At 36.7% G+C, this 23,146-nt stretch overlaps 1 protein-coding gene and 1 long non-coding RNA gene across 2 annotated transcripts; one reads left to right on the forward strand and one right to left on the reverse strand.

Moving 5' to 3' along the window:
• The first annotated feature begins 1,463 nt into the window (after positions 1–1,463).
• Positions 1,464–3,221, forward strand: LOC143880810 (uncharacterized). The gene is made up of 3 exons (XR_013251792.1): positions 1,464–1,729; positions 2,310–2,346; positions 2,605–3,221. It is a non-coding gene; the product is annotated as an uncharacterized LOC143880810 (long non-coding RNA).
• Positions 3,222–11,529: 8,308 nt separating this feature from the next.
• Positions 11,530–18,422, reverse strand: LOC143880811 (MADS-box protein AeAP3-2-like). The gene is made up of 8 exons (XM_077383789.1): positions 18,365–18,422; positions 17,882–18,138; positions 13,958–14,024; positions 13,718–13,879; positions 13,034–13,075; positions 12,665–12,706; positions 12,361–12,557; positions 11,530–11,779 (listed from the first exon to the last, which is right to left on the reverse strand). Coding segments are annotated over exons 2-8 (699 nt in total). The 5' UTR covers positions 18,070–18,138; positions 18,365–18,422; the 3' UTR covers positions 11,530–11,778.
• Positions 18,423–23,146: the final 4,724 nt, after the last annotated feature.

The following is a 23,146-nucleotide window of genomic DNA, read 5'->3' on the forward strand; positions in this document are numbered from 1 at the left end:
CATAGGCATAGAATATTTCGATCACCAGCGAAACTGGACAATCATCTAAAACACCTATACTGAAGAAACTCTTTTGGAATTCACGTTGAGCTAGGGTTTGAAAAGCCAAAGACAAAGTCCATCTATTCCACTACAATTCCTGAGTTTTACAAGAATAAAAAGGTAAAATAGAGTTTCTACATCGATGACTAGTTTCTGCATTTTAATGGGCACCCGGGCCGGGTGGATCCTCGGGTCAAACTAAAACGGGTCACTAAATTGCGACCCCGGACCTGGAAATTACAGGTGGCCCAGGTCGACCCGCAGGTCCGGGTCACTTCTTGCTAGGTCTAGGTACAAATTGGTTTAGCTTCTCTTGGGAACCCTAGACTAGGCCTACTAGATCAGACGGCCGGATTATGCAATCAAGGTGAGTTAGTGGCCAGACTTTGTTGTACCCACTCGGATTGATAGATGTACGTGGGTAGGGGTGTAAACGGATCGAATTCGGAGCGGATATGGCTATATCCGAATTCGATTACAGTATACACTATCCGAATTCGGATTCGGATTCGACGGATATTTAATATCTATTACCGAATTCGTATCCGTCGGATATTGTTCGAATTCGGATATTATCCGTATCCGTTTATCCGGTAAATTTGAACATTTTATTGCAGCACTTTATCTTTTTTCTCCTATTTACTCGAATGAATTTTTCAAACCCTAAAACTAGACCTTTACATTCTCTTCACAAAATTAACTCTCAAACCCTAAAATATATGAGATCCTCTTCTTCCTTTTAAAACAAAGGTAGAGAGAGAGAGGGAGGCGATGGGGATGGGGATGGATGATAGTGTTGGTAGTGGTCTTTGAATTTTTCCTTTTTTTTTTGTATATGATGGAATGGGTTTGGGCTATTTTTGTTTTTATTTTATTTTTTCTAAAAAGAATATTCACTTTTCTTATAGAAACAAAAGATAGTGTGTCATTACTAAAAATAAATATTAATGATATTATTAATAATTAATAAAAAGGATTTACTTCTCGGATTCGGATGTTAAACGGATTGGATATACCATTTACCAGATTCGCATCCGCTAAGAGCCGGATATCTCATAAACGGATTCGGATAATATCCGCTTTAAACGGATTCGGATAATATTCGCTTTAAACGGATTCGGATGCGGACGGTAATTGAATTTCCGAATATCCATTTACACCCTTGTACGTGGGGCCCAAAAATAAATACACAAGAGGGGGCTGTCCCAAGTAACAAAAGGGCACAAATATATGTCCTAAAAAGTGGATTGCGAGAGAAAACACAGAAGCAAGTAAAATAATTTCGTCGATAGTAAATGAACCAATCAGAGAAAACCACACGGATCCTGTGCTTTTTCAAAACTGAGTGCCATTTCCAAGAAAACCAATTCAACCCCGCTTATAAAACCTGCTCACAAATTGTTTTTTCTTCATAGAATCACTCCTCCGCTTTAACAGGTCTGTCCCGCCCTTCTTTTCATCTAGGTAGAAAGAGAAGAAGAAGAAGAAGAAAAAAAAAACTCCTAATCGTTTCCTTTCTCAAGCGTATGCCATGTTAGTTTGAGATTATGCCACCGATTGTGAGTTCAAAACCAATTATTGGATTCAAAATTAACGTAAATTTGAGTCGAATAATCGATTTTGGGAGAGAAAAGAAGAGAAGAAGATTAAGAAAAAGAAGGAAGAAACAAGTTTTTGCTTTTCTTAGGTAATTTTGCTCTTTCACTCTCTCTATCTGTATTTTGCATTCTCCTATTATTCTCTTTTTGCTTATCTCTGTTCTTTAAGTTTTTTTTTTTGCCTGAGCTGATTCATATATCTGGAAGGTTCGAACTCCCTAAGTTCTGTCATATTTCTTGAGAAAACACGAGATAATGAAATTCTGCTTGCCATATTATTTTCCAACGTTCAAGATACACAGACTCCCAAAACTCCTACACCAATAGGACTCAATAGCTTAAAAACTCAGCAGACCCCTAACACACTAGGACTCTAAGAAACAACCAACAAATATATAATAAGATAACCAAATCGACTCCTACATATCAGGGATTCAACACAGTCGACGTTATCGACGGGATCAACTCCCAACTTGTGTAATTAAGAAAGGATACTTTCAATGCCTCCAACATAGGTAGCATGATTTAAAAAAAAAGAAAAAGAATGTTGGCCTTCTTCATCTGAATAACCACTAATCTGATTTGCATTTTCTATTTTTTTTTAAGAATGAAGAGATTTAGAGATTTTTTGTTGTGTAATTATTATTCATAGTTGTGTATGTTTTACAGGTTTCATGGAACAGGTGATATAGGAAACAAATAAAGGGTATGATAACTTTTCATTTTTCTTCATTTTTCTTGAATGATATTTAACATCTCCATTTTTTAAAATAATATTTATTGACACGTTGGAATTTGGATTATATGACATCTTTGCATTTTCCAATTAACAGTCACCTACTTGTTTGTTCCCAAATGAAAACAACTGCCGAAAACTTGACGAGGCCTAATTCAGAGGAAGAGTTTTTTTTTTTTATTCTTCATTTATTTGTGCTTTTATATACTTGTTATATAATCTTTGTAGGTAGGAGACTTAGGAGAAGAAAACCAATGGCGTCTATAATTACGCCGATGGTGAAGAAAATCCCTGATGGTTTAGTTTGTAATAGAGATCCTCCCATGATACCACTCATTCACATTCACATGGTTTATGTAGTCACCAAATGTAGCCCAATCCTTCCCTTTTGGGCCGCTCCGAGAAATCATCTTTATTCGTTGCAGCGGGGGCAAAACAACTATGTTATTATTGTGGCTTTGCATCGGAGACTGGTCTGGACAATTGTATCCAACCTCATTGAGAGGGTTGTCATTCCTTAATAACAAAAAATTAAAGACATGGAGGTTATGGTCTCAACACATAGCGGCTGCATGGAGCAAGTTCCACTCTATTTCGGAGAAATCTAGATAATGGAAGAGTTGAAGAAGATGTAATCAAATAATCTACAAGTGTTACTCAACTAACAGTACTCAAAGAACTGAATGTTGTTCAGGTGTCAGGTCTCTATTGATATCAGACGAATTAATGGGCCTATTGCTATGCCAGAGTATAAAAAAACACTCTCATTCACTGACTATGTTCTTGCGATTTTGCATATTAAAGTCTCAGTTCAAATTTTTCGGCTTCAAAAGAAATTGTTGAGAAAGCTATGATAGTAGTTGACCGAGGAAACTTTGAAATATGTAATATTAGTATTGGCAATTTGTATTTGTCTAAAAGCAATTAAGAAACTACAATTTCTTGGCTTTGAAGTTGTCCAATTAGAAAAATTAAGAAATTTGTAATGATAAATGTCTCTTTTTTTGTTTTTGGTAACGAAGGGTGTCCCCACCCCCTTTAGGGGTAGGACTATTTCCCTGCGGATGTGTGCAATCACCCGGAAACCATGTGCATCGGGTAAGCAAGGGGGGATTCAAACGCTGGTCACTGGGGAGAAAACCCATGACTTTACGCCAAAGAGCCACACCCTTCCGGGTATGATAAATGTCTCTGACAAACAAGATAGAGAGAATTTATATGGTGGCCGACCGTTAAACAACAAGGGCGGAGAGAGAAAAAAAATGTCCCCCTTCCCTTTATATGTAAAGGGCGCCCATTTCTCCAAGATGGATGTATTTGGTATAGATAGATGAGAAATTATCTGATGCCCGACCGTCAAATAAAGGGCGGAGAGAGACAAACCTGCCCTTGATTTCCGATCCAGCAAAAAGTAAAAAAAGACAGCTTTTGCTGGTTCAGAAATCAAGGGTGGAGGAGTTTTCTCTCTCCGCCCTTGTTATTTTGATGGTCGGGCACCGTATGAGTTCTCTAGATAGATAAAAGGGGAAACAACCAATAAGCAGTAAGTAGAAGAGGAGAGGGAAATGGGTTGTGTGGCTTTGTTGGCAAATTTATAATGTTTGGAAGGAAGGTGAAATGTTTTTATATTTTTTAGTCATTGGTTGTTTTTTTTTCTAGTTGTCAAATTCAGATTGACCAGTAGAAGATACAAAGAGATTGAAATACCCAATCTTATTGTGGTTAAGCCATTTCTATTTCAATCGTACTGTGATTCTTTTGATCAATTCTATATTGTTTCTTATTCAGATTCACATATAAATAAATGGAAGAAAAATTAAAATAAAAGATTTAAGCATTCACGTAATGGTCATGTGAGAGGGGCAGATGAGGGAGAGGGAGAGAATTGAGTGGGTGGGAGTAGAGAGCATCAATTTATTTTGAATGGCAAGGAGAGAGAGCATCAGTAGTTACGAAAAATTATCTAGGTTTTTTGTTTTCATAGATTTAAGGAGCTTTCATGCTCTCTTCACTCCCACCCTCTCAAGTCAAGACTCCATAACGTGCCAACTTTTCACAGCTGGCCACACAAATATTCAATGAGGTATTTGTTCATGGTGGCCAAACATGGCGTTGTACAACAATTTCCAAATAACATTGCCTTAGTACAAAAACTTCCAATAAAAAATTCATTCTGACCGGGGCCAAATCAGAATACCACCTCTTGGGGGCGTGACGTAGATGCTTGAATTTTCCCCCTTAGTGTCATTTCCACTCTTTGATTTCAACCATGTTTTTGAACCAAACGTCAGAATCAGAATAGGATGATGATTCCAGGGTCTGATTCCAATGATACAAATAACACTTCAAGAAGTCTAGCGGCTAGTGGCTACAACAAATTATCAGGGAAGACAAGTTTAATGACTCAAAAGCGAAAGAGAAGAATATAAATTTTTTTTTTAAAAAAAGGGGCTTGTTTGTAGGCAATTCTGCTACGCTCTTGCTGAGGGAATGAGAGAAAGAAGGGCGAGAAGTAAGAAAACGACGGCTAGTCTGCTTTTTCTCTTGTCTCTTATCTACAATTTTGAAGAAATTGTGGATTCTAAAATCTGTGTATCCAAACGGTCCCTTAGTTACAAAAATTTGTTGGCAAAAAGACTTTTCAATAAACGGAAATGCAAAAAAAAAAAATCGATTCAATGAATAGAACGTGTTTAATACTTTTCGGTTTTAATCAAATGGATTTAAAAAAAAGGCTATATGTGTATATGGAGTTTTTATATGGTGCCCGACCGTGAAGTCCTGTGCTAGTGGTACCGCCTTTGACGATTTTAATTGAGGCAAAATCTACTATGAGGTGGCTGTTCTCTTGTGAAAAAGAGAGCAGTGGAATAGCTTTATGCGAAATTGCCTAGCAAGTCCCCATGTATGTATAATTGTAGTTTATATTTGAGGAATGCTAAAGGGAAGGGCCCCTAGAGCAAGGATGCCCTCATTGGTTCAAATCAGCAAAGTACATTTGTAATAGGGCAGTGATAAATCGACCCCCATATGTCTTAAATCGACCTCGTATAGGGCAGTGCAGAGAGAGAGAGAGAGAGGGGTGGGGGTCGATTTATCACTGCCCTTATAATAACATTGAAATTTAAAAGCAATGGAATAATTAATGCATTTTGATGTAGATTCAGCGGGCATGCCCTTGCGGCTGGTTTTTGCAAGGGCTCCCTTCAGTTTAGCATTCCTCTATAGGCATGCACCCTGAATCAACCCCGTGTGAGTTCTGTCCGAGCGTTAATCAGATACACTGTAGCTTGCTATCCCAAGTAAAAAAAGAGGCAGATATATCACTTCCCTTTAAAAAAAAACATAATCCTAGGAAATGCCAAACTTGAACCTAAATTAGGTTGGCTTTTTCCGAACCTTAATCCAACCTAATCCCAAGAAATGCCACCCAACCTGAGCCGAAATAAGGTTGAGCTCGACCCAAGTTGCATCCCTTGCTCAATCTCCTTGATCCGTCGATTGGCTACTTCACACCAATGGCCAATAAAACATAAATAGAGCATAAAGGTAAAGGAAATGATATCAGCGCAACCATGTTTTGATATTTTCACTAACTCATCTTGGCTTTTGGTACTTGAAGAGCCGTCAAAAGTTATTACAATTCCTAAAATGCTCTCACAAATCCATTTGAAAAGACAAGACAAGTTGGGCTTGTGAGATTATTAAAGTATACTTGTGCTGATATCATTTCTCAAGGTACAATGGTGAATAGTTCAATATTTTTTGAAAAATACTAGGTCCTAACACATTACGGATAGGGGTTTCAATGGACCATCCAAATCCGAACTTAAATGGACAAGATTTGGACACATTACCAGGATCCATGGACACATTTCGAGACCCTATCATAGGATCCAAAATTATTATCGATTGACAACCAACAAAAGCCCATGGGACAGTCCTAAATCCGATTTTCTAACTTCAAGTATTATCTGAGGGGTGTTTTAGTAAAAAATTAGTCATATGCATTCTTAGAACGATTTCTACTTTTAATATTTTTTCATCCATCTCTCTTACAAGTGACCCTCTTCTCTTTTTTCTCAAACCATTGACCCTGAGTCTATAGCCCACTGAGAACTTTAACTGTGTAAAATAAAAGTAGGACCTACTAGGACACTCCAATGGATGGTGAGACATAGGAAGTAGGGTCCGAATAACACTCCGATTCCAAGATTTGAATTGACCTTCACAAGATGAAGAGGAAGAATGCATCCTCTTCCTCCTTATGTTAGAAGAAGAACAGTTGGTCTCTGTGGGGAAGTAAAACCTGTAATTTGGAAGGAGAACCTCTTATTGTTGCTCCTTCATCCTTTAATCAAGGAATTAATTGTAATGACTAGTTCGTCCTGTTGCGATTAGCGAAGGTTGTTTCACCTTATTTCCAACAGAACTTATTAGTTTGTTTTCAAGGCAACTTAGTGAAGAGGAGAAATGGAGGAGAGAATTCATGTGAGAGAGCTCAGAAAGTTGTAGTGATTTCTTACAATCCGACTTCTCTTACATGATTTCTCCTCTCTATTTTCCCTCTTTGCCTTTGGCCTATTGGAAGTATGGGGAAACAACCATAGCTAATTGCACGCTGCCCTTTAAACCAGTGTCTTGGTCATATGCATGGTTCTGGACCCGGACAACTGGGAGACAGGTCCCTTCTTTCATTTTTAGTTTCTATTCTATGTGAATGAATGAATGGACTGCATTGAGATACTTAATTTAACATTGATGGGTAGTTTTCTTATTTCCCAAGTAGCAATACATGCCTACGTTAATTCCTTTTCTATGCACTATTAATTGCTTATACATTGCAGCAAGGATGTTCCTAAATTCATGTAAATTTGACATTAAGCATTTAGGGCATGCTTGACAGTCATGAAAAAAATATTCCATGAATTATTTCTGGGCCCAATTGTGAAAGATGGGCTTAGCAGGAGGGATTTGAGAGGTCATGAGGGGGAAGGGAATAGAGAGACCATAAGGAATTTCTAGAAACAGTGAAAAAAGGTCTACTTCAAATTTGTTTTTTCTTTGTTCTAGTTTTTTCAGGTGCTTTTCATGTCCTCTTCACTCTCACCCTCTCAATTCTCTCCCTCTCTGCCCCTCCCTCACAACTGACCCCACTAATAGTCCATAATTTTTTTTCATGCTTGCCTGGCATGCCCCAAGTGTCATAGATTATTTGGTTATCTTGATTAAAACAGAGTTCAAACTAGGATTCGTTCTTCTTTCGAGCACAACTCTTACTTTAGCTATGCATAAAATTACCATTGCCTTCTTTAATATGAATTGTAATTCCAAAATGATTTGGTGGTTGACATCCTTATTTTGTACTCATGCTGTATAGATTCTAATCCCTTGCTCTCTATATCTATCCCATTACTCTGATGAGCAATAATGCAATATTCCTCCATTTGCACTTTTGACCCCAAGATGCTAGAAAGAAAACTACCCCACCTTTTGGATCTCTGCATCTACTATAACTTCTACATGCACATTCTTCGATGCTAATAATCTCAATTTAGAGGTTAGGACTTATGTGTGCCAAAAGATTGCTTGTTGGGTTCTCGCTTTGGTTCTTCCTACCTTGAAAACTCTTATGTCCACTGTTAAACTCATACCAATTGCCTAGTTTTCAGATGGGTACCTAGTCTTATACTTACCAGTAATGGCTCGTCAAACTGGGATTTACTTTTAAATTAAGGTCCTGTTTGGATTGCAAGAAAACATTTATGAAGTAAATTTTTTTCTTGGGAAATTTTTTTCTTTTCAACATTTAGAGGAAAATGATTTGATTATGGTTAGTTTAGATGGATATTATCATAAATTGAAGGCCCTCTAAGTAAAAATTGAATAGGGTTGGTTCAAGTCATCTTTTTTAGTGTATATTTAAGTAGGAACTTTAAAAAAAAATTCCTTTCCCAACTTTTCTCAACAATTCCTACAATCCAAACAGGAAAATTGCAAAAAATACAGATCACTACATGAATTGTACATTTGCAAACTCTTCTACTTTGTGTATAGATTCTTCTACTTCACTTTAAAGTTCTGTCATCTTCATCTTATCGTGCTTCTTTATTTTCAAAAATCTGTTCCTCGAAATATTGGGACCGTTTTAAGAATTTCTTTCAATTTATAATGCTCAACCCTAATCTCAGTCTCCAAATGGCAGCACATACTCTGCAGTCGGCATCGCTTCAGTGGGCAACTGGATCGTTGTCATTCTTACAGCAAATACACTCTCAGGGGACTTTGCAAACGCTGACACTACTGGTTTAGTTTCCATACTTGACTTGCACTTTCATCTGCTGCCTTTTTTTCTTGTGTTTCTTCTTGGTTCTGATAGATTAAAGTGCACGATTGTTGCAAAGTTGTAAGTTTTTTTCTTCGCTTCTGCTTTTATGTGGTTATTATTATACAGGATCAGATGTCTTTAACCATGTTGAGTTTTTGTTTTTAAGTGATGTTTGAAGTTTGATTGTCAAAGCTGCTTTCTTCCATGGCATCTCTTATTTAATCACTAGTTATGGGTTATAGTTGGCGCGTTCAGCATCTCACCTAGTCCAAGTATGTAACTGTTTGTCTTGTTAAAAAAAAAAAAAGGGTATGTAACTGTTTGTTTGTTTCAGCTCTAAGCTCGCCTTGCTCTATGTTTGTTTCAGCTCTAAGCTTGCCCTGTTCTATGATTATATCACTGTTTCAAAACTCCACCAAGGTAAAAGGGAGTTGATTTGGGCAAGTCTTTGGAGTATTGATATTCTTGGTGGGGGCAAAACTCAGTCTGAGAACTCGATTAGGGTAAAACAGTGGATTATATATAAGCATGTGTATGTGGATGTAGGGTGTCCAAAATCTGCTACGAGGTGGCTGTTCTCTTTTGAAAAAGTGAGCCGGGAAATAGCTTTCTGCGAAATTCCCTAGCATATGTATATATCTGCTACCAGGTGGCTGTTCTCTCCTTAAATAGTGAGCCCAAAATGGCTTTCTGCAAAATTGCCTGAAAAATGGTGGGTGGCGAAATGGCACATGCATACGCATCAATATATGGTTAGTGGGTTCCTGTATGATTGGTGTAGCCAACAAAGCCTTGATCATGACCTCTGATCTGAAAACTAAATGACCTAAAACATAGGCTGTAGAGGAGAAAAAACGGGGTCCCCCGTGTATTACTGTGCATAAGCAACAAACATCCACCAAGGGGAAAGTCCCAAGCAGAGAAAAATCAACTCTCTGAGAAGCACTGAAAATCCACAAGTACCCAAGTTGATGCAGGATCATCCCCTTAGCAAACCTACATCCGCCTAGAAGCTCTTTAGTTTAGGTTTTTTGCTTCTGTTTCATTTGTTCTAGCTATGTGGGAGTAGTATAGGCAATTAGTTCTTATTTGTCATTTTTCCATTAAATAAGAGTAGATTAGGGGTTTAGTGTTTTAATGGGCTATAAAAGCCAGCTTTACTCTCACTTTTCATTTCAGACTTTGATTTCTGAATAAATATTTGGGGAATTTGATTTTTGGTGGTTAAATTTCGTTTTAGAGGGAAACCTTTTTCCAAAAGAAGTTTCTTTGCAAGTTGAATGTGTTTTTATATTTTCTGTTTGTTAATTCCCCAAAATTTTCCTCTTTGAAGTTGTTCCCAGAAATTCCATTGTGACAAGTTGTTTGTTCCTTGAATCCACTAGCTTTCAATGCCTCTCGTTTTATTCATGAATCTCCACTCGGTTCAAATGTAGGCATCTGAGCTCAAAGTGCTAGGATTACACACAAACCTCTAATCCCACTATTTTGGCCTAGCACTAGGAGTAGAATTTTTTTCCATTTGTGTGTTACCTGCTTATACTATGGAAACCATTTAAAAGCCATTATCTGGAATCATTTTTTGATGTTTGGAAACTTAAAGTCCTTTAGCAATTCATCCGATCTGAAAGTTAAGAGTGTTCAAGCAATTTTAGGGCATGGATTTTAGGAGTTTTTATATGGTGTAAGGCCTTACAACTATACGGTAGGAGTGCCACCCTTGATATTTGATCCAACAGCAGCTCACTTTTTGAGAAGCTGTTGTTGGATCAAATATCAAGGATGGTACCCCCACCGTACAAAGGCCTTATTGTTGTAAGGCCTTACACCATATAATTTCTCGGATTTTAGTATGCAAGAAGTGTGTCAAGTTTCCTCAAGGAATTAAGAGATTGACTTGAGTTTTATGGTGTTTTATTACCATCGGCTATTAAAACCCAAACATTCTGGTTTTTGGAAGTGAAATAGCACTCACTGGCTAAGAGGATTCTATTAGGGCCCGTTTGGATACCTCATGCATTTGTATTTTGATTTGGATTTGAGTTTTGGATACAAAACACATCAATCATCTTCATGATCATGATTTAAGAGGGAGAGAAAGAGAGATAGTGAGGGAGGGAGGGATGTCTCGCTGCTGCCGGAGCAACGTGAGGATCAGCGATGGTGATGGAAGTTGCGACAAACGTTGATTTCCAAATAATGTCTCGCAGAAAAGATTTGAAAATCGGAATTTTTCGCACTGTTGTAACCGATATGGAAATTCTAAGGATCTGATCTAGTTAAAAATATCAACTAAATCCAAATCTAAATCTTGCTGGTATCCAAACGTGGCCTTAGTGAGCTTACTGTTTGATAAGGCCACCTAATAGAACTACAACTCCATTGTTTTTTTCATAAGGGTGAGCTTGTACCTATCTTTGGGCCTTGTCTGAACTGCCATTGAAGGGTTCTTATAAGATTGTTGCTCGCATTCGGAATTTGTCCAATCCCTATCCTACTTCAGAGAGGGATCAACAAGTTCGAAATTCTGAACTTAAAATTTTACAATTTTGGCCATTTGCACATCACATCCCATTGCCCAACTTGTTTTTAAGATTGGAAGAGTTCGGCTTTCATTTATGTTAAAATTCCCTCTCTCCAACATTGTTTTACTATAGTTCAGAATTTTACATCTATGGACTCATTCGCAGCCCCCCATATTATCAACATGAGATCAATTTACCTCATCCTTGTGATCTAATCACAAGTGAAAACCGGGTTTCGATTGAAAAACTGTCATCCTATTCTCTCACCAATCTTCTTTTTACATATAAAACCATTGCAAATCATCATAAATGATACATAATTTATATAACAATCTTTAAACAAAAAAGTTCCACCCATACTTATTTTAGTACTTACTTCAATTTGTCATATAGAAACCCATAAACACAACCACACACAAATCAAATTGTCACACTTAAAACATATAATTAAAGAGCACGCCAAAAGATAGTTCAATCTATCACGTATATAAAAGGAAGAACACACAACTTCCAGCTACAGTGCTTGCCCTTCTCTCATGAGCTTATAAATCTGCAAAAACACATATAAGAAACGTTTTACAGTATCACTTTAGTATTTTTACCTTACCTTTTAACCAATATGCTGTAAGGGCATGTTTGGCAACCATGAAAAAAATTTAATGGAAATTTCTGTTTGTTAGTGTAGGAGTGAGGCACATAGGTGGGACAGAGATAGATTTGAGGAAGTGGTGAGTGAGGAGAGGATGAGTTAGAGCTGAAAAACAGGGAAAACAAAAGATCTATTTTAAACAGAAATGTTTTTTACCCTCTGCACAAATATTTGTCTTAGGATCTATTATTTTTATGTTATTTTGGGTTTATATCAGAAATAATTTGAAAAATATAATATTCAAAATAATGAAAAATATAATGTTTAAGAATTAAAATTAGGGCAATAAATAATATTGTGAATTTATTGTGATATTTATGCGGTAAAAATAAACTATGAAGATACCTTTGGCATTTTTCAGAATCTCTTTCATAAAAAAAAATCTCAAAATGACACTATTTTTTTAAATATCATAAAAATTTGTCACTATGCGTGGGTCGATGGGGATGTCCGTATCATTTCAAGGAGGGAAGTTTTCATACCAGAGCTGGAGGACATGTCCTTGAAGATTGGTATCTTGAAGGTTAGGCTGACTAAGTTGAAGACGAAATTCATGGAGCTCAGGAGAGAATTGAAGCATGTTCCTTGCTTGTTCATCTTGGTAAAATGCACCAAAATGATCTAACATTCGTTGGTCACTTACCACCTTATGTTCCATGGTAGCTTGGTGTTCTGCAAGCTTAACCATCATCAAAATACAAAAAATTAGAAACTTTCAATCAAATCTTCTATTTACTTCTCAATAGAAAAATCTAAGCTAAACTCATTAGTGAGAATTGGCATTACTAAGCGGGAAAGGTGGTTGTTTTGTTCTTCTAGTATGTCCCCCTGTTGCAAAAAGAAAAAGAAAAACACAATTAAAAAAAATCAACATATTAACATAGAAGGTAAGAAAGCTAAGGAGCCGTATACGCTATAGCTAGGGCGTAACTAGATGTGCAACTCGGGTCAAATTTTCGGAATTTTTGTTGAGGTTTTACCATAAAATCAGGTTGAAGGGTCCCATTGATTCCAAATCATTTTCGCAAAAGCTCAACACGGCTCGGCCCAATCTGCACACCTAGGTGTAATGGTCGCAACGTTGAGACGATGGGTTCGGTCCCATCTCAACCAGAGAAAAACAAAATAACATGCGATACATACTGTAATATTTACCTTCCTGCGTAAGTTCTGCATTTGTTGATGCAATAGTTGGTTCTGTGTGCCCAATAAAAAAATTGAGGTTAGTTTGACTTGATCAAATTTTGATTACATAATAAAGTAAGGATCGGCCGAACTTTTTGTTTAGGAAGTTACATTAAAGTAAATATTTTTACAATCAAAGCCAGCTTAATTTACATTAAAAATTAAGGCATTTCCAAAATAATACAAAATATTAAACTAAAATGAGAGTTGCTGGGAAGACACTCCTATTTAAGCAACGAACATCCAACAAGAGGAAAATCCCACACAAAGAAAAATAAGCTCTTCGAGAAGAAATAAAAATCCACATTTAATCTTCGACATCTCATAAATGATACATAGATTATGTAGGGAAATGATATCAACACAACCATTCTTTAATAATTGAGCAAACACAGCTTGTCTTTTACTTTTAAATTGGTTTGTAAGAGCTTTTTGGGAACGGTAGCAACTCTTGACAGCTCTTTAAATAATAAACAGCAAGATGGGATGGTGCAATTATAAAAACATGGTTGTGCTTATGTCATTTCCCTTCATATAATAAATCATTTAAGAAAAAAGCTCCACCCATACTTATTTTCATAATTGCTATTGAATTTTATACCATGAAATTATGATTAAGCTAACTACTAATTGCACTTAAGGAAGAAAACATACCTTACGGTCTCGGACCTTATTAACAGAAATTTCTAATTGTTGTTCGATCTGATGCAAGTCATTCAACGATAGGGTGTCCAAGTCCTCACCAATTAAGTGTCTCATGCTACCTTCAAGCTTTTCATTCTCATACTTCAACTTTGTTATCTCACAGTATATTTGCTGAGGGAGAAACAAAGAAAAAATCAAAACTTATGCCTCTATTTCTATAGAGAATGAGCTTAGGGATATCAATCTTACCTGATTATCATACTCTTGGATACGATTGCCGGACGTTTTTTCATACCGATCGATGACTTGTCGCATGCTTCAACATACATAAAGAGTTTAGGAATTAAGCGCTATTCAATGATTGATTAAAGAAATTAATGTTGAAGCTAAATATATGAACAAGTTCATTTTATTATCAATCATGTCATCCCATGCAACACACAAAGTATGCAAGCATGATTTAGAAGTGCTTGATAACATATGGCCATTGTGATTTTTTTTCAGCCTTCTTAGAAGAAATAGATAAAAGCCTTGATAGAATATTTGAAATAAAATAAGAATAATCATGAGGTTTCTTGAAAACAAACCTCAGTTTAAAATCTGAAAAAGGGGTTTCTTAATTTTTTTTCTAGGATTTATCATGAATTTCTACTCTACCAAAAAAAAATTACCATTGGGGTTCCATATAGTTATCCTGAAAAGATATTTGGTAGGCTTTGTACTTGCTAAGATGATATTTTGTTTTGTGATTATGAGGGAGAAACTTGTATATAGGTGTTATGGGAAATGTTCACTAATTTTTATTGATTATACATAACCATAAATAGTGCTTAAATAAAGTACTTAGGGGATAAAAATAGAAATATAATGATACCTATGGAATGAGAAAACAGCAATCCTAATCTAATCTAGTTACCTAATCTATCCTTGTTATCTCATCTAACCTACTTATACACCCCCATGATCCAAATGCCAGATCTTACCAGATCCAATATAGTCTAATATATATGGATGCATGCAACATATGGAATATGAAAACATGATTTAGGAGTGCAGTGCCTTGATAAAATGCATTTAGTTTGACTGTCAAGCTAACATATGGTTACTATGAATTTTTTTTTCAAATATCTAGGAAGAAATAGATAAAAGCCTTGATAGAATATTTGAAATAAAATAAGAAAAATGATAAGGTTCCTTAACAACAAACCAATTTAATTCTCAAAAGAGGTTTCTTTTTTTTTCCTAGTATTTATGATGAATTTCTGCTCTAACCAAAAAAGAAATAAAAAATTGCCTATGGGGTTTCAAAAGTTTTCCTGAAAATAAATATATTATCAGGTTTTGTACTTGGTAAGATGCTATTTTCTTTTGTGATTTATCAGCAGTATTTCAATATTTTAGTAATAAATTCTTCAATCATGTTAGATTTTTCAAATTGTAGGCTCATGTTTGAAAGATAATTAATTCAAATCTCTTTCAAGAACATCGATATAGCGACCACTTGATCCAAGAACGTGATCCTCTACCCCAAAGCTCTAATAACTTCTCACCATCCTTTTGGTCTTCGATCTTAATATAGTTCAACAGTTGAACCAACATGTTTTTCTCAATGGAGCCAATGAATCTTGTCCAAATATCATTCACTAACACAATATTGTAGGTGCTCTATAATATCTCACGATGAGCAGGCTAGACTTTGTCTTTGCGGTTAACAGTGTCTGCTAGACTGCTAATATATGCACAACCGTATTGTGGGCCACTTTTAATTAGTCAAATATATCTTATGATGTGTTCAAGCAACTTTGTACCTCAGGTTGTGTATAATAGCGTATAACTCTCTTCACTTATATGCTTTTTCTGATGCCGATTGGGCTGGTTGCCATTTTACTCGATGATCCACAATTGGCCTTTGTACTTTTCTTAGCTCAAACTATATCTCTTGGAGTGCGAAAAAGCAATCAATAGTCGCACGCTCTAGTGCCGAGGTAGAGTATCATGTCATAGCCTCCACCTCAACCGAACTTACCTGGCTTCCTTTCATTCTGCATGAGATTAGAGTTTCTCATCCTTAGTCGTTCACCTTATTCTGTAACAACATCAATGTTTTGTATATGACAGTTAATCCAATTTTTTCAAGCCCGCCCAAAACACATTGACAATGACCATACCACTTTGTTTGAGAGAAGGCTGCACTCCAATCTTTGGTCATGTGATTTCCCTCTCACATTTAACTTGTCGATATCTTCACCAAGTCTTTCCCTTGTGATGTATTCACAAGCTTATGAGACAAACTTGGCTTGTGGATCAGTCTCCAGTACATTTGAGAGGGAGTGTTGAATATCTGCCAAAATCTCTATAGTGATTAATTTCAAATCTTCCCACCAAATTCTCTAAATTTAAGTTGTCGATCTAGTCCATAAATTCATAAAGAAACTACGTTCTTACATCACAAACCTTATCACCTCAATGAAAACAATTATATTAGTGTACTTAAAAATAATTTGACATGTTATTTAATAGATATTTAAGAAAATCATAGCATACCTATAAGAGTCAGGTTGGGTTTTTGTGTTTAAATGCGACCCAACCCGAGTTTGGGTCGAGTTTTTCAACATGAAACCCTACCCGACCAAAGACTCATGATTTCTAAACGTGAGCGATGTAATTTTTGGGTCGGGTCGATGTGGGTCCGGTAAAACTTGACCCAAGTTGCGACCTTACTAGTATCTAGCCATATCAAATATATGCATCCATACAAGTATCTAAGGCTTACCTAAGTATCTACATGATAGGTTGCATTCGACAACCGTTCTCTGCGTAATTTTTTTTTTTTTTGAATGGCTTCCCCATAGTAATTCTTTCGTTTTTCTGTGCAGAGAATGAGGGGGAAAAATCATGTTTGCCAAACACACCGCCGAAGCTCAATTGTCCAAATCCCGTCAAAATAGTTTGGGAGAATATAGATTTCCAACCATTTTTTTGAAACCCGGCGGAGTCGCATTGGGCGATTCTGATTCTCACAAGAGTTGGAATCATTGCACACACACCCTTAATAAACCCACCTATATAAAATGTTTCTTGTTGCAATGTATTACTTGAACATATGATGAAGAAACATAAATCCTCAGAAAAAAGAAAAAAGAAAGATAGATAGACATCCAAATTTTAACCTAAGTAAAATGAAAAACACAATGTTTAAGCAGATTTTACTCATATCCGTCTATAGAGATTATAGACCAAAAACCAGAATGGTGTATATAAGCCATCAATTTCTACTATTACTCATCACTTGTACAACTACTACAAATTTCATGCATTGTATATCATATCAAAGACAATATAAATGAAATAACAGTAGAGTAAATTTGAACTGTATTTCAGGGTGTAATCATTAAAAAAATGCATGGAACAACAGCTCAAAATGAAACAAATCGCATAAAAAACACCCATAACAGTTGACCAAAAGTTAACTGTATTTCAGCCTATAATCATTAAAAACTGCCTACAACAACAGCTAAAAATGAAACAAATCACAGGAAAAAAAAACCCATCTGCATCTCATGAATTCCATGACCCAAGGAAAAATTGCATGAAAAGAATTCACGAAGAAACATGAGAATGGCAGAGGTCATTCTAAGAATACCAGTTCTTTTTTCTTTTTTCTTTTTTGTATATTTCATAAAAAGCTTAAGATCTAATTCTGAGAAAAAAAGGGACTTACACCTCAGAATACTAGCTCTCATGACATAAAGAACCCATACCAATGTAGATGGTGATTTTGATTTTCAAACAGATCTAATACTATAAAAAGCTAACAAAAAGAGAGAAAGAAGAATAGCCACTGATGAAAAAGAGACAAATATGCAACACTGTAAAGTTCCTAGCCAAGCCACAGAAACTATGCAAAAATGCCTCCATTAAAAGAAGAAACTTGAAAATCAGTAACCTATCTTGAAAAAAAATGGGACTACACCAAACAGAAAACGCTGAAAATTAAACAAACAAGCACATAGTTTGAAAAATAAAGTCGAATTATCTTTCACTAGGAAATATATACAATCAATGGTGATGAAGACATGAACATTTGTAGGGAAAAAAACAAAAACCCAACTGATAAAACCCATCCAAATACAAGAAAATTAAATTGACAAAACAAATTATATATATATGAACCTTAATGGAGGGTTAGTGTATTCAAACATCCTCCCAGTGCTGGAGAAGATGATAAGGCCGAGCTGCACATCGCAGAGAACAGCGAGTTCATGGGCTTTCTTGATCAGCCCTCCCCTTCGTTTAGAGAAGGTAACTTGCCTGTTTGTCGTGTTTTCGATCCGCTTGATTTCTATCTTTCCTCTCCCCATAATTATCAAGTATGACGGATTTTTTCTTTTCTTTGTGGGGAAATAAAAGAGGAATTAATGCTGAATTTCCTGGTTTGAGTTATGAAAACAGAAGATTAGTACTGAAAATAAAAGAGAGCACAAATATGGAGGTTTTGGCTTAATTTAGGTGAGTTTGTATTAGCTAGTAGACATAAAAGACTGTCATCAAAACTAGAAAATTTTGTTTAAATGACCCAACTGGTTTTTTTCTTTCCTTCTTTTGAAAGCAAGGAGATGGGAAGAGGAGAGAAAGGTTGGGAAGAGACTGTATTACCTGTTCTTCCAAGAGTTTGCTTGATGAGAATGAGAGAGTTTCCTTGATGAGAATGAGAATGAGAGAGTTTGGACTTTGGAGTATAGCGTGAGTTATGAGCACCATAACTTTGGAAAAGGGCTTTCATTTCACTCAAACTACAGAAATACCCCCTACTAATTAAGGATAAAACTTAACCTCAAAGGATACCACATGCATGTATCTGCACTCCCATATGTTGTTAATCAGCACGCCCATGCTTTGGTAATAGCAGTACACTTTGTTAAACGCCATAGAAGCTAATTGGAGGGGTGCATAATGAAGGGCGGAGGGTCATTATGATTTATGATGGTTGTAGGGGTGCAATTTGGGTCGGGCTCAACCCCAATTCGACAGGTTCAACATGATTTTGGCTCGGGTTGGGTTAGCATTTCCTCGGGTTGGGTCGGGTTAGGGTTGGGAAAAGCCAACCCGTTTCAATTTCGGGTTGGGTTAGGATTGAGGCCTTGGCAACCCGACCCGATTTCGGGTTACATGGGTTGGGTTAGGGTTGAGAGATTTAGAGGCGGGTTGGGTTAGGGTTGACCATCCTCAACCCGAGGCTGGGGTTGGGGTCGAGTTAGGGTTGAGGGAAGCTATTTCGGGTTGGGCTAGGGTTGGCCTCAGCCCGATTCAACCCGACCCGAGTTGCTCCCCTAGAAGGTTGCCTGTTGAATTGTAGATTCTTGGTAATTTATAATTATAACCATGACGGATCAGATCATATAATTGATTGCATTACAAGAAAATTGGGTTTTACGGGCTGCCAAAACCGCCAGTAAAAGTCCTAATATCTTCTCCACCAACGGATTATAGTGGGGCCCACAGGATGAACGGTCTGGATTATATGAACATCACATACCAATCTAACCGTGGTTTATTTACGCACAAAAAAGAAAACCAAACGGCCATCTCTTACAAAGTGGTGGTAAACTCAGTAATTTTGTAGGAAAACATGACCTGATCTAAACTTTGTGAAAATGCAATTTAAACAAATGGGTGGTGTGACTGCTACCAGCCCTGATTTGCTTTGATACGGATACCTGAGTTTTGCCTTTTAGGGGAGTTTTGAAAGGCTTAGAAAACCATATGGATTGCCAAAAAAAGGAAAAATTAACTTTTGGGTTGGCCAAAACCCTAAACTCAGTGGGAAACGACAGATGGTCACAATGACTAGCAATAATTTCTTCCACTAGTCATTAACCATTATTCCTTTTTTGTATGGGAAGAAATAGGATGTTAGACTTCATGCTCTTCACCCTCCTGAATTTCTTACAAACCCTAAAATACTCACCACCCTCTTGAATGTAATTTCAAAAATACAATTCCAACTATTAAAAATGGTGGACAAAATGATTATAAGCTTACATGGTGGTGATTATTTTCTCACTAAATTTGAATCGTGTTTGTCTTTTGTAGTTAACCAAGATTTTGACATGATTTTCAATAATATCTTTGTAAAGATTTGTATAATTTTCAGAACCATTTTTTTATTTCTAAGATAGTGATAGTTATAAATTCTATCAAATTAATATAACATTTGATACATATATAACATTTCAGGGCGTTCATTCAGATCATTCAAAGTGGGAAGGAAGGGGTTCCCTATTGGCGATCAGAGTCAGAAGAGGGCTCAATCCAGTACAAAAAGGAAAGCCTTAGTGGGATTCCTACCCTGGTCATTCCATGAGCCTGTTCCATACTATTCCGCTCGTGCCGGACCTAATAGTATGGGATTGGTTCACTGCTTGAGGATAAATTCACCGATTTAACATTTTTCTTTGCGTCTAAAACTTAACGAAGAGAGAGAGAGCGGGGGGGGGGGGGGGGGGGGGGGGGGGGGGGGGATATCATTCCCCTAGAAGTATATGTACATATATACCAATAACATAGTTTTCTAATGACAGTAATATAAGAATCACTTTTTTCTGCTTTTTAATTAGATTTTGGCTACCATTCTAAAACTTAATAAGGCTATCAACATGCAGTAAAGAACAAGAGTAAAACAAAGTGGGAGATGTACCATTGTACCATTATCAAAACAATGGTAGTTCAAATATCAATCTCCTTTATTTATGTAATTTTGCAAATAAGTTGAGACAAAGGGAACATTTTTGTGAGTTAAATGGGGCATTCACATAAGACTTGCACTACAGACTGAAGAGCTTGCAAAAATGGAAGGCTGTAGCTTCTGAAGTATGGTCCCCTGCTGTCAACTTTATTCCCATTAAAACCCTCCTCTCAACCTCCCCTTCTCCCATTCATTGATCCTTTCCATTTACCTTTCTCTCCCTCTTTTTACGTAACCATCTTCAAAAAACCATCTCTCTATAACAAAACCACCACTGTCTTTTCTGTCTCAAATGACATCACTAATCTCTCTTAATCTTTCTCTAATAAGATGGTTGGTAATCATGTATCAGAAGGTCAGGGAAATTAATGAATGAGAAAAGAGGGAAGAATTGTTCTCACTAATCTCAAAATGGGTCATTTTTATTATTAAAGATGAGGCAAAGGAAAAAGTTGCAGAAAAAAATCTCAGTAGGGAAGATTTTTTCCAGGAGAAAAAAGGAGGGTTTTTTAGTGCCAAGACAAATGACACTTAGAAGACGCATGATTATCAAATTGAGCCCATTAAGGGAAAGGGGAAAATGACATTGTTTTTTGTCAAAATCTTGCAAACGTGAAAGCATGAGAGAGAGAGAGAGAGAGAGAGAGGGGGGGAGAGAATACTGTACTGTTCTTTGATAATGACACTCCTCTCTATATTTAATATATTCGCCCATTTTCTTCTCTGGGCCAGCCCCTTCTCTTCTAGGCTTCTAGTGTATTTATGACTACTCTTACTCTCTTAGACTACATGGGGTGGCCAAGGGAAGAAAATTAGCAAATAAATCATTTCCCTTCGCTCTTTCTAGTTGTTCCTCTGAAATTATATCAGTCAGGGGTGCATCTCGACCATACACGCGGCAATGTCCATCAGGTCCATCAAAATTTGGGGCTCTACCATAGATCATAGAACAAGGATAACTGTTCGGTTAACGGACGTATTAAAGAAGAAAACTGAGAAATGGCAACTAGGAGATGATTTATCTGACGGCTAGGATCATTCCAATTCGTAAGATTTGTAGCCTATTATTCATCCCATGTGGGACCCACACCAACGGTACCAATTAAATCGTTGGCCCTACGATAGATAAAACTATAATAACCATTCAATCGGTTACATAGAATGGGTTGAGTTAAAAAGGTGAGGATCATTCAATTAGTAAGAATTGTAGCCAATGACCAGCCCACATCAACGTTCCCCATAAAATTACGGGCCCTACCATAGATAAATTAAGGGAAATGGTAAATCATAGGCCCACATCAAGGGTCCCCATGTGATGTACAGCTGCCTCTTTGCCGTCATAGATAAAGTGCACCTGGGCGTCTAAGGAAAAAGGCGCAAGGGGCGCATTTATCATTTCCCTAAGGGCCTGTTTGGATACCTCATGCATTTGTATTTTGATTTGGATTTGGGTTTTGGATACAAAACACATCAATCATCTTCATGATCATGTTTTAAGAGAGAGAGAAAGAGAGAGTGAGGGACGGAGGGATGTCTCGCTGCTGCCGGAACAACGTCGAGGAGCAGCGATGGTGACGGAAGTTGCCATAAATATTGATTTCCAAATAATCTCTCGAAGAAAAGATTTGAAAATCAGAATTTTTACACTGTTGTAGCTGATTTGGAAATCTAAGGTTTTGATCTAGTTCAAAATATCAGCTAAATCCAAATCTAAATCTTGCTGGTATCCAAACGTGGCCTAAATTAATATTAATCATTCAAATTGTTATGATTAAATGGAAATGTTAAAAGAGTGAGATTTTATATCGTGGGTGGCCGATAATTTTCAAAAAGTACTGTATTGCCCATTTCAGGGATGAGACAAACATTCATTTTGTTGGACCACAACCTGTATAAGTTGTGCGCCGAAAATCATTTCCATAGGATGATCCTAAGCCTTGAGGTTTCCATAATGCGTAATTCCTCTTAGATCGGCCCCACATCAAAGTTTCCATTTACGTTTCTTACAAAAATGTAAACATTATTTTTAAGAAAGAGACCGTGAAACATTATAACATTTTAACCTGTAAAAGCTTAAATTCATGATTTTGCAGTTTTTTTATTCCCATCCTTAAGTTTGTATTAACAATTATGAGACCATCACTTCTCAACAATAAACAACTTTAGGTTGAGAATAATTACTAAGATTAGCCAAGCTTTTATGAGTTTTTTGTTATGAAACACCTACCTTGGGCTAAAACTATATGTGTAAAACGGCACGTCTCAAAACAAGCATTTGTGGGGGTGGTTGGCCCTTCAAGAGAAACTAAACACAGCCCAAAGATTGATTCACATGGGCATGAATATCTCCTCATATTGCCGGCTTTCTAAGATAAGAGGCAGAGGACGTCAATATCTTTTCTTTAATTCGGCATACTCTTGCTAGACATGGAGATCAACGTTTTGGAGATTTAATGGCAGAAGAAAGCCCTGTAGATTGTTGAGAAAAGAAGAGGAATGGGTCAGAAACAACTTCGAAGGAGAAGGGCAAAGAATTGGATTTGCTGCTACAATATTCCACATTTGGCGAGAGCTAAATATAAGAATTTTTGAAGGTATATCAAAGCACAAGTTCGAAATTTCGGTTTCGGCAAAAATTTCTTACCTAGCCGAAATCCCAAAATTTTGGTCGAAATTCGGTAAAGACACTCGAA

The sequence above is a fragment of the Tasmannia lanceolata genome, unplaced genomic scaffold (genome assembly GCF_043159265.1).
Source record: "Tasmannia lanceolata isolate RefF3 unplaced genomic scaffold, GAP_Taslan_0.1 ptg000007l, whole genome shotgun sequence".
NCBI classification, from domain to species: Eukaryota; Viridiplantae; Streptophyta; class Magnoliopsida; order Canellales; family Winteraceae; genus Tasmannia; species Tasmannia lanceolata.